Source organism: Dermacentor silvarum, chromosome 2, assembly GCF_013339745.2.
Source record: "Dermacentor silvarum isolate Dsil-2018 chromosome 2, BIME_Dsil_1.4, whole genome shotgun sequence".
Taxonomy (NCBI): Eukaryota; Metazoa; Arthropoda; class Arachnida; order Ixodida; family Ixodidae; genus Dermacentor; species Dermacentor silvarum.
The window spans coordinates 29,319,806-29,332,365 of NC_051155.1; the positions used below are offsets into that span (position 1 = coordinate 29,319,806).

The window sequence follows — 12,560 nt, forward strand, 5'->3', positions numbered from 1 at the left end:
TGCAGTCAATAAATGTTTTTTTCTATTGCCTGAGGCCACTATCAAAGCTTGAGCCTTTAACAGCTTCGCTGTAAAAAGCAAAACCATCAGGGACAGAGAAAGAAAACCCAAGCGTTTCTTTGTTATCACATCTTTCTCTGCCTATTGTGGGTTTGCATTTACTTCCGCCTTTTGGCCTGGCCATTTGTATCCTCACAAGCTGATAGTCCTAGAAGCCCACCTATTGAAGCCAGCCTCACAACATCCAGGCCTTTAATTCCAAGGATCTAGATAATTGGAAAGTACCTCTCTGCTTTTGATGACATCGACACCTCTGTCTCAATTCTGTAACAATATCCAATCTGGCAGTGGTCTGTTAAGCCTCGTGAACCTGATACTTGATTACAATTGAGCCCCACCAACATAGTTAAGAAGTTGTTCAGTTGCTTTTCAATTTTTTTGTCAAGTCGAAAAGTCCAACTTCCAATACATCTGTTTTCATGTCATCAAAGCTGGCTGCTGCTGCCTGCAATGATGTGATACTGGTGTCCAGATGTTTGCGGTCAACTTCATCTGCCCTCTAGTTTCACACTCCTCCAATCCTATGGTTTCCTATAAGCTACCATCTTTACCACCTACTACACCACGAAATACCACCAAAGAACATCTTCCCGTATTCATGTCCGAAGGTCATGCACTCTAAGAGAACACCTTGCACATATAATTGTGTACAGGCTTTGCATGCGTCCCAGTTACCCAAGCTCAAATACCGCATGGCCGCAAGGCACTATTCACAACATTTCGCTCACCCATTAGCTGAGCAACCCATTCCATCATGCAACACCTATGCCATGGTCCATGTGGCTCACCTCAAAGCCACAAGTTTGCTTCATGTTACACCCCCCTACTTGTGAACCCCACTGCTCATGTTTCAGTACGTTTTTTTTTTTATTTCCTGCTCTACTTCTGTATAATTGCAGTCACCTTTATCTGAAGTAGCAAGTCCTGGACTTAGCAGGGCTGTCATCTTCACCTTTCGTTAAACTCTTTCTCTCCCCGCTGCTTCGAGCGACCATCTGGTACAATGCAAGCAATGACGTCTGGCTGCCACACCTAACACTGTAGCGCTTCAATGGCATCAATGCAAGTGCAAGTGTGTAGGCGAACTGTTGGTCCATTGCTGTGCCAACAATGAGTGCGCCAGCATCGTGCCTTGACACTGTTATGACAATCCATCAGCAGCAACAGACTTTCTTGCTCTCCTAGTCCATCTTTTGAAGATATAATCCAGTGTATTCAGTTTCGTTTCCCGTCTAGGTGGGAGGTTGACAGCTCCTCTGCTAGGCCAAGGAGAAATCTGCATCCACCAGCCTATAATGCTGATGAAAATGCATGGGTATGTGCACAAGCTAATGGTAGCTCAAGAAGCTAAATTAGTTGGACAGTGCCTTCTACATGGGTGTCATTCCTACAGGTCTAATGGGAAACTGTTCTGACAATGCCTTCAAAAAATGAGGGGCAACTTTACTCGTATGCATGTAAGACCATTAATGGATCCTGAAAACTACATACAGTAATATCCTGAATCCTTGTCTACCCAGCTAAATGCCTACAATTCAAAAGTGGCGGGTGATGTCACTGTGTTTAAGCAACAAAAGTTGGTGTACCCCCCAAGCATAGAAAAATACTGGGCACAACTAACAACCAAGGTGCCTCACAAAAATATTTATTCGTCGCTTTAGCTGTTACTAGCATTATACCATGACATATTATTTCCATTGCAGTATGAAACAGATTGGTCACAACCTGCATGAAAGAGGGTGACTTGGTTTCCAAGCACTGTGAATGTTGGTTATTGCTTTAGCTAATGTATGTGTGGTTGGCCACATGTGCATTTGAGAGACTGTGCAAAAGTGAACAGGTGTAAAAACTTTCCACAGAATCTCAGAAGGTATCTCTAGTGTACAGAGGTGAGTTTCTTGCAAGGATCTCAGGATGTGCTTTATGAAATAAATAATCCTCATGATTCTGCAGTAGTATTTATTATTATATGGAGGCAAAAGGTGCAAAGGCAGTGCAATGGCATAGCTGGTGATAAAGAGGGCCGCCTGGCACACAAAGCTTTTGCGCCGAGCGCCCCCGTGAGTGCGCACACGCCCCTTGCCAGTTCGCTCTAAGAGCCGCTTATCGGTATGCTTCGAGTAATCTGGTTTAAAATGCATGCGTTTGGGCCGGGACTGGGAGAAACTTCAAATAAAGTGATAATTTAAGTAAAGCGGCTTCGTTATAACAAAGGTTTACTTCCTTTTGTAGAAAGCATTGCAGATACAAAAATAATTGGAGAACGCGTGGAGCGAGCCTTCTATGAACAGACTACTTGCACAGCTTCCTCAGTGTTGCCTGCTATGTATGACATTGAGTACATTTCCCTTTTACCTCACCTTCTTGCATAGCAAACAGGAAATTTGCATCCAATTAATATCCCCGCCCTTACTTTTACTTGTTACTAACAGCGCATGCAAAGGGCATTCAACTTGTCCCTTTCCATGCCAGTAATCCAAGCCAGAATAACCCCACGTGGGGCGGCACATGCTCACACGAAACAAGGCTTGTGGCTGCGGCCTCAGACGGTCAGCGACAGTGGCTGGTGGTAGCCGGTCAGTAGAGTTCACCAACAATTGGTTGGCCTTCTCCTCGTCCAGCCGGATCAGCAGTGCCAGCTTCTCCTGTACCACACCATACAGGCCATGCTTTTGCACCAACGTGAACACCGCATCCGCTGCACCGATCCTGCGCCAAAAATGGTGGCCACTCAAAATTTGGCTGGCACAATGGACAATGGTGTGTAGCCGAGTTCAACAAACGTTCAGGTTGATCCCTCTTTAACCCTTTAGGCCCTGGCATCCTATAAAAAGGACACGAAGAGAAATTGTTCCTAATCATTACGTAGATGGTTAGAAAACTCAAAAAGGAATTTGAGCTATTCTCCATGCACCTCCGCTAGTATAGGCGATATTTTCTTCATCTTTGTCTTCCTCAGAAAGACCTAGAGGAGAAATCAAAATGGCGGAAGGCAAGAAACACGACTGCAGCAGTATCCACGCTTTTTGATAATATTTTACTCAATACCTATTGTCTCGGTAGCGATCATAATTTTGTGTGTTGTTTCTGATATGTGTATAGGTGTATTTATATCGGGAAGTTTTGCCTCTTATTTGCGCATAGCCCGCAGCACGCCATGATCTGTGTGTCCTAAATATAGTACACCAGGGCTCAATGGTTGTGAGGGGCACTGAATAACTTGAATGTACAGTGAGGACGCTGTTGCTTGTAACAGCTTCCGATTTCTTGTGTTATTATTCCCGACGTGCTAAGTCAGCCTGAACTTCTGTATTCAGAGGAAAGAGGACTCCTATAGTAATAAGTACGTGCATCAAGGACCCAAATATATTCGCGGCACGATAGGAAGTGTGTGTGTTGGAGGTAGAAGACGATGACGATGGTAAGCTGTATATACAGTTTGCCTTTTCAGGCTAGGGGAGCAGTAATTGCTTCACAGTAGACAAAGAATTCGCCATCTATGGCGAAAATACATTCGACAAAGTGACTATCAAGTAAAAGGAGGCCATTCAAGTGCAAAGATGAAGGAAGTGTGCGTGTTGGAAGTAGAAGACGACGACGATGAAAACCAGGATACACATGTCCGGAACCGAGGGGTCGCAGCAGAGCGCCAGAACAAGAGGGCCAGCGCAGCAGGCTTTTAGAACGGACTAGCACGTGCCGTGCTTACGCATCGATCACGCGCCGCCCAACTTTATTTTCGTCGTTTTTCGCAGCTGGCACCAAGGCGCCGGCCGACAGCACCCTGCGTCCCCGCGTTGCGGCATCGGTGGGCGCTACGCAGAGTTTGCTTTTGCAGGCTTGGAGAACAGTAATTGCTGCACAACAGACGTAGAATTCGCCATCTATGAGGAAAAATCATCCGACAAAGCGACTATCAAGTAGATGGAGGCCATTCAAGTGCAATGATGAGGCATGTATAACCAGCACGAAGAATATTTTTTAGGCCTCTGGTGCAAAAGAACCACTGTCAAATCACCATCATGCAAGTTTTTATATATTTAAGTGTGTGATATAGGTGAAAATAATATGCAACTTCCAAATACTTCATATTGGTCTTTACAACCACTAAGCCCTGGTGTCCTATATATAGGACATGACGCCATATCTTTTGGTGATGGAGTACTCCGAATAAACTAAATATTTTTGTGTTTCTTAGGCCGTAGTAAATCAATACAAAATGGCAAAAAAATTTTGCGCACATTAAAAAAAATCAGGGCTGAAAGGGTTAAAATTTTTTGTACCACAGAAAATTAAATGTACTGAACTTCCCAAAATGTTGCACATGGGTAGGCATGTTTCCAATAACGTTTTCATGAATTAGTGCATCTCATAAAGAGTGAAGGAAAAATCACCAGCCCTTCCCTGTTCAGAAAATGGAGGTAAGCGAAGCTTGTCGTGTGTGTACCTGACCTGCTACTTTCCCTTCCCTTTCCTTCTACTTTCCCTTCCCTTTCGTGCAACTTTTCTTTCCCTTGCGTTGTACGATTCTCTGCTCGTCGCTGTTGTCGCTTGCGTTCGATGTCTCGAGTTTGCTCAGCGGCGTGGTTAGCAGCAATTGACCGCCACTGCCGCTTGCGATTGTTCGAAATTAAATTGCTTCAAAATTAAATCTGTCCGTCCCATAAGACAATGAATGGCTCATACCCCTTTAAGCAATGGCTCATACCTCTGTAAATGCGGTTGCCCCATTATGATGACAGTAGAAAAGTGAACACTGGAACGGAACAAAGGAACACTGGAACGGCGCCAGCTGTGGTAGAAGACAATGACGCTCAAGCCAATGCTGATGATGATACCGCACACACGTACACCGACCCCGACACAAGTAAGCCTATAAGGCTTCGCTTAAAAGGTGAACATGACGAAACGGGAGAAAGGAGAGCACTAAACTTCCAACTGATTTATTCCATGACACCAGTGAAAGCTCAGTGCGAACAACAAAATACACACACAACTCATTGTACACCTGCTGGCAAGCCAAAAAACTTCAATTCTTTACACGATAAAGCTACAGACGGTGAGCGTACACACATCTGTTCAAATCTTGCTTTATGGCTTCAGCTTTTTTTATTTAAGGTGTCCAGTGCTTCCCGACAACTGTTATGTCGTGTTTCTCTTTTTCCTTCCATATTTATGAGATGTGCTAATTCAATAAAACATTATGGCACACCAACTATCCAAAACTGCCACCCTTAAGGTTCCATTCAAGCAGCCCCTAATAAAAAGAAGGGCCACACAGAATGCCATCAATATTGACAAGTGCCACAATTTATTGTCAAAGACTGCAACTAGAAGCAAGCTGATGAATGTAATGTCATTGTTTCACACTGCAGGGTAGTTTTTCTCGTGATGACTGGACTCGTCATTGGGAGAGAAAGGCCTAAAAGGCCTAATAGGCCGAGCAAGTGGCGCAGTTTAAAGGGATCTAAAGAGCAGCAATAAATCAGTGCAGACAGGCAAAGTATTCTTTCAGAGCTATATTTTCATTAGTTGCTTCAGAAGAGGCAGGGAGTGTGCGAGATGAAACACAAATGATTGGGCAGGGGTAGCAGTTGTACAAGGGTGGGTGCACAAGTTGGGAGAGGGTGCACGCCTGGCGTTTGTGAGCTCAGAAGGTGGAATAGTTGAAGGGCAAGGTTTTATTTCCCAAAGGAACACGGGCTACACAAAGGGTGCCATAGAGAGGGATTCAGAATAATTTTCGCCACCTGGTTTCCTTTAGCATAATCCCAAAGCACAGTACATGAACATTGCTGCACTCCACCTCCGTTGGATTAAGGTTCTTGTGGCCAGGAATCAAACTCACAAGAACATTAATGAAAAAATGAAAGAGATCCTGGAACCACTTTTCATCGAAAGGGAGAAAAGCATTGCACAAATGCATTGCACAAAGGGAGAAATGCATCGGCTTTGTCCTGCACCAGCTTGACCTACGGATAGTGGCCTTACCGAACTTGCGCATATTGAAGTGCTATCAATAGCTCAATATGAAGCGAAGTCTGCCAAGGCATTTAACCAGGAGTGGCCAGGAGTGAGTGCACGTTGGCAAGCATGCATGTGGTATGACCTTACATTTCGCATGGTTCGAGGCTAGTTAAGTGTTCAAAGCTAGTCGAAATTCACAAGACCCAATATGTAGCCACTAGATTGATAAGCAGGGTGGGCGGCCGCGGCCAAACATGAGCAAAGGACAGTCAGCTTCTTGTGGAAGTATGTACAGTAAAATCTTATTACTAAGAACCCCACATTAACAAACTTTTCAGATGAACTAACTTTTCAGAAATCCTCCTCTGACTTCTTATAGTTTCAATGTAAAAATATTTCAGTACAACGAACTTCAGAATACTGAACTTTTTAGAACAACGATTGTTATTCTGTTTATGTGTCATGTTAACAACACCTCAGTACTACAAACTATTCCAAAATCTAGGGATTGTTAGATTTCTGTGTATCCAGTCACGGCAGCCGAAACAGGAGACTAGCAGACGACAAGGCACAGAAAGCGGATGCCGCGGCGCACGGGTGCGGAAAATTTGAGACGGTGCCTGAGGAAAAAAAAGAAAAAATATGCTAGCATGCAGCATCTGAGCGTCAGAAAGCGAGGTGGCCACCTCTCGAAAGGCCAATCGCCACGATAGTTATTCCACGAGTTCTGAAAAAGATTTGAAAGCATCACTCTTATTACAGGGTGCTTCGGTGGTGCATGGGGACAGAATCTATGGCAAACAGCAACAGGGTGGGCCGAGAGCCAACAGCGACGTCTTTGTGGATAGCCCATACGGTGACAACTTATGAACTGATTGGTTAATAGGGGAAATGGTTAATTTTGGGGGCTCTCACTATAACAACTTTTCAGAATAACGAACCATTTACCATGGTCCACTGAAGTTCGTTATATCGAGATTTCACTGTAATTTTCATCGAAATTCCAAATAGGATATTTGCTTACTTCAGCCAGCTTATCAAACTGCATCAATAAACATTGTTATGAGCCATGCAACTATCCTGCGGATAAAATAGACGTGGCATGGTAGACGAGAAAAAGGAGGAGCTGCATCCCGGCCCGCCATCTTTGTTGTTGTGGTGCCACTCGCTGTGACTTGTAAATAGTTTATATAAACCCTTTTTGACATCTTCCCGTAACATCTTTGGTGGAGTGTGCGGGGTATATCTGAAGGACACCACGGAACTTCGCAGCGCACATCTTGTAGGCCATACGACCATGTCGACTGAGAGGCTCGATGACTCAGCCTCGGCTACCGCAACATCGGTTGTCCTGGCCCAACTCCGAGACCCTGGTACCTGCTCTGGTACGGATGCCATGGACGTCGAAGACTGGTTAATGGAATATGAGTGAGCCAGCAAGAACAGCCAGTGGGACCCAACCATCATGCTGGCTAACGTTATCTGCTACCTCAAGGGAACGGCCCGTGTTTGTTTCCAAACACACGAGGAGGAACTGACTAGTTGGGACACCTGCAAACACAAACTGCAGGAGCTCTTCGGGAAGCCAGTGGGGCGCCAGCGAGCCAACAAGAAGGAACTTTCGTGCTGGGCCCAAATATCAACTGAACCATACACCGTGTACATTCAGGACGTATTAGCTCTGTGTCGGCGGGTTGATGCCAAAATGCCTGAAGCTGACAAAATCAGCCACATACTTAATGGCAATGCCGATGACGCCTTTAGTTTACTGATATATAAGGACAGCGCTACCGTCGACGACATAATAAAAGAGTACCGACACATTGAGGAAGTGAACAGCCGTCGTGTCACGCAACAATCCGTGCTGCTCCCTAACACCGCCGTTACCTCAATGTGTGAGGATGTCCAGCCGCCTGGTACCGAAAGCTTGCTGCATCTTGTATGGCGTGAGGTTGAGGCCTCATCTCCATCTGTTCCTCAGGCCCGTTCTTACGACGCGTCCTGCTCGGCAGTATCGTTGATCCAAGCCGTCGTATGCGAAGAGCTGGCGAACACAGGCATTCATCTCATCTGTGGCGTAAGTCACCCTGCGGTCAGCAATTTCTTTCGACCTCCCCGCCCACAATTGACCTATTCCGGATACTGTGATCCAAACCAGTGGCGCAAGCGCGCCGACAGGTCCATATGCTTCAACTGCAATAGGATAGGCTACATTTCCAGCCATTGTCGCTATCACCAGTCGTCACCTCATCCCGCGTACACTTACCGCCCGGAAGACAGTCTGTCCTCTTTGTTTCGAGCTCGCAATGACTTACCGCGCCCTGATGTCCCTGCCCCGACTCCACACTACGACCACTCGCCATCCCCACAGAACCGGCATTCGCGCTCTCCGCTGCCCCGTCACTCGCCGTCGCCATACCCTCGTCATCCATCTTCGGAAAACTGACCAGTGCAGCTCCCAAAGGTGATGCTGCATTGGCCAACTGACCTGGGAATACTCTGTTGACCCTGGCTACCCAACAAAACCTTTTGGATGCAGAAGTGGATAGTATGCCTGTTTCGGTGCTCATAGACACTGCGGTGCAACTATCTGTAATGAACGCTCACCTTTCTTGTTGTCTCCACAAGGTTCTTATGCCCGCCACGTCGCCTGTCGTTCGCGTTGCCGACGGCGGTAAACCTTGCGTCACTGGCATGTGCACTGCATGTGTGAGCTTCGCTGGCCACCAGAACTCAGTTCTATTCACCGTTCTACACCAGTGTTTCCATGACGTGATTCTCGGCCATGACTTCCTGAGCACCCATTCTGCCCTCACTAACTGCTTATCTGGTCTTCTACAGTTGGAACTCCCTTCTGTGCCCGACCTCAACACTGTGTCGCCACCGCATTTATGTGTCGTCAAATTTGTTTGTCTGCGACTAGATACTGCGACTGTATGTCACATTGACCTCGGAGCTCTCTGTTTGTGACGGTGACTATGTGATCTCCCCTTCTCTAGACGCTTTATTGACTGGTGTGTTGTACTCCCGCACTCTATTGTGACTGCTGCGGAGAACGGGCGTGTATACCGATTCTTAACTTTGGACGCACCCCACAATTTCTTCCCCAATGCATCACGTTGGGCAGCATATCAGCTTTAGGCGCACAACGACCCTCTGGCCTTGCCTATCGATGCTCCACAGTCGTTGCCTGGAAGCCCGGACACAAGCCCGCTTGACGACCCTCTTGATGGTATGATTGCCCCTGAGCTCTCCTCTTCTCAGTCCAAAGATCTTCGCAGCTTGTTAGCATCTTATCGCTATGTTTTTGATTTTTCTTGGCCAGACATCACTCGTAACCCATTGCATCTATACTGCGGATGCTAGACCCATCCGTAGGTGCCCTTACCGAGTGTCTGCATCCGAACGCCATGTCATTCAAACCGACATTGAGAAAATGCTGACTAAGGACATCACTGAACCATCTGCGAGTCCTTGGGTGTCCCCTGTGGTGCTTGTAAAAAAGAAAAATAAGCCAGCACCTGGCGGTTCTGTATTGACTATCGGCACTTGAGCAAGATAACTAAAAAGGACGTCTACTCCTTCCTGCGAATAGACGATGTGCCACAGACGCGCCACAGACGATGCACAGACTCTCTCCATGGTGCAAGGTAATTTTCTTCCACAGAGTTTTGGTACGGCTATTGGCAAATTGCCGTTGACGAGCAGGATCGTGAAAAGACAGCCTTCATTACGCCTGATAGGCTCTACCACTTTAAAGTCATGGCCTTTGGGTTGTGTAAAAAATTATGGGTTTTACGTGCCAAAACCAGTTCTGATTATGAGGCAGGCCGTAGTGGGGGACTCCGGAAATTTGGACCACCTAGGGTTCTTTACCGTGCACCTAAATCTAACTACACGGGTGTTTTCGCATTTCGCCCCCATAGAAATGTGGCCTCCGTGGCCGGGATTCGAACCCGGCGACCTTGTGCTCAGCAACCCAACACCATAGCCACTAAGCAACCACGGCAGGTTTTGGGTTGTATAATGCACCCGCAACATTTGAAAGAATGATGGACTCCCTCCTTCATGGGTTCAAGTGGTCTATTTGTTTACGTTACCTTGATGACGTCGTTATTTCACCCACATTCCCCAGTTATCTCCAACGACTATCGGATATTTTGCAGCTGTTTCGCAGCACCTGGCTTCAACTGAACTCCTCCAAATGCCGCTTCGGACGCCGAGAGATCACTGTACTTGGTCATCTTGTTGATGCGGCTGGTATCCGACCCGCTCCTGCCAAAGTACGCACTGCAACTAACTTTCCAACGACCCGTTCGCAAGGCGTCCACTCGTTTTTTGGCCTCTGCTCTTACTTTCGTCGCTTTGTGAAAGACTTTGCAGAGATAGAATGGCCTCTCACATGCCTGCTCAAGAAAAACGTTCCTTTTATCTGGGGTCCTGCCCACCCGTCTGCCTTTTCGCAGCTCATCCCACTACTCACTACGCCACCTGTGTTGGCTCACTTTGACGATTCTGCTCCCACGGAAGTCCGTACAGACGCCAGTGGCCATGGCATCGGCGCTGTTCTAGCTCAGTGTCAACGTGGTCAGGACTGTGTTATTGCGTATGCCAGCCACCTCCTTTCTGCTGCTGAGCGGAATTATTCTATTACAGAGAGAGAGTGCCACGCTCTTGTTTGGGCTGTCGCAAAATTTTACCCTTAGCTGTATGGCACAACTTTTACCGTCGTCGCCGACCATCACGCTCCCTGCTAGCTATCTGCGCTAAAAAAAAAAAAAAAAAATTAAATTATGGGGTTTTACGTGCCAAAACCACGATCTGATTATGAGGCACGCCGTAGTGGGGGATTCCGGAAATTTGGACCACCTGGGGTGCTTTAACGTGCACCTAAATCTAAGTACACGGGTGTTTTCGCATTTCGCCTAGCTATCTTCGCTGAAATATCCCATGGGTTATCCCATGGGTTGCATTCGTATACGGTCATCTACAAATCTGACCGTCTGCATCGGGATGCCGTCTGCCTTTCCTGGTACCCCGTCGACCAACCGGAACCTGCACCGAGTGACTACAGTCCTTCTGTGCTTGCCATCTCCGAACTCTTCAACATTACTGCTAAAAAATGCTGCTACGCATGGTGAACAACACCCGGTCCTACACAAGATTATTAACCGTCTGAACTCCCAGGCTCATGATGCCTGTCGCCGACTTTTTGTGCTACACGATGGCACTTTACAAGCTGGCACACATCCGCTCTACTGCGTATGTGTGCGATACACCAACAGCGGGTCACCTCGGCGTTTCATGCACATACGATCATGCCCGCCGTCAGTTCTACTGGCCAGGCATGTCCCACTCGGTGCACCATTACGTGGCCTCTTGTGACCTTTGTCAGTGCCGGAAAAAGCCGCCGCTTCCGCCTGCTGGCCATCTTCAGCCTCTCGACGTTCCATATGAGCCGTTTCATCGCATTAGTCTCAACTTACTTGGCCCATTTCCTCTGCCTGTCTCAGGAAACAGATGGGTCGCTGTCGCTACAGACTATGCGACGTGATGGGTGATCACCTGCGTTCTACCCACAAGCTGCATGACCGACATTGCAGACTTCTTGCTCCATAACGTCATTCTGCAGCATGGTGCACCTCGGCAATGCCTAATTGACCAGGGCAGACAGTCTCTTTCGAAGGTGATCGAGGACATTCTACGGTCTTGCTCTACGCAACAGCAGTAGCAACACGGTAACAGTAGGAAGAAGTGCACTGATCCGAACACCCTTCGTGATTGATGTCAGCTATTGGCCAATAGGAGCTGAGTATGGGAATCCACTGTATTACGAAATAAAGTGTCTAGAAAAGAGTGAGGAGCAGGCTTGGTTTGAAAAGACAGCGTTTAAGAAAAAGGTGACTTCACGCTCCACTTGCGAGCTCCACGCACCATGCACGACTAAAAAACTTGGTTGAGATGTTCACAGTAACGTATGCTATCCGCGGACTATGTTCTTTCACCAAGCCCGAGGGGTGGTTCAGGACTCCTGTAAAACAAATTTCTAGAAAAACAGCATGATGCCCCCACCCCCAACTCAGTGTTCACATAAAAGTAGCAGTGTAAGCTCTGTAAATTTTCACTCACTTTCTTGCCGACAATCTCTAAAGCCAAGGATAATAAACTGACAAACAATTGTTTGGAGGCCACAGATGTAATGTGAAGTTATTTTCTCCCTAGGCCTTCACACTGACATCAAATGGTACAGCTCAGGTGTGGCTGTTCAACCAATGCAATGCATTGAGGCAGTTCCACATCAGATGGCTGTGCTAGAAGAAATCAAAATTAGGAAGTTTGTAATTGGTAGAAGATAGCAACTTTAGGCTTTTATTTATGAGTGATAATAAAGGGGGAAAAAAAAGGAAGTACCAGAAAAAAGCGACCAACCACTCATCCGAGCACGAGGAAAGTGCAAGAGAAATTGTCTTCTACATTCCAATATGGAATGTATGATGTTAATTTGTCTAAACAAATTAAAGTTGAAACTGGAT

The 12,560-nt window shown here is 46.8% G+C and overlaps 1 protein-coding gene across 2 annotated transcripts in view; it reads right to left on the bottom strand.

Annotated features, from left to right (window-relative positions):
* Window positions 1-12,560, bottom strand: part of LOC119441395 (vacuolar protein sorting-associated protein 41 homolog) — a 153,711-nt gene that overhangs the window by 37,367 nt on the left and 103,784 nt on the right. For both annotated transcript variants that reach the window (XM_049661225.1, XM_037706019.2), the window contains one exon: window positions 2,577-2,769. In XM_049661225.1, the coding sequence (XP_049517182.1) occupies window positions 2,577-2,769 (193 nt within the window). The remainder of the gene's footprint in view (window positions 1-2,576; window positions 2,770-12,560) is intronic.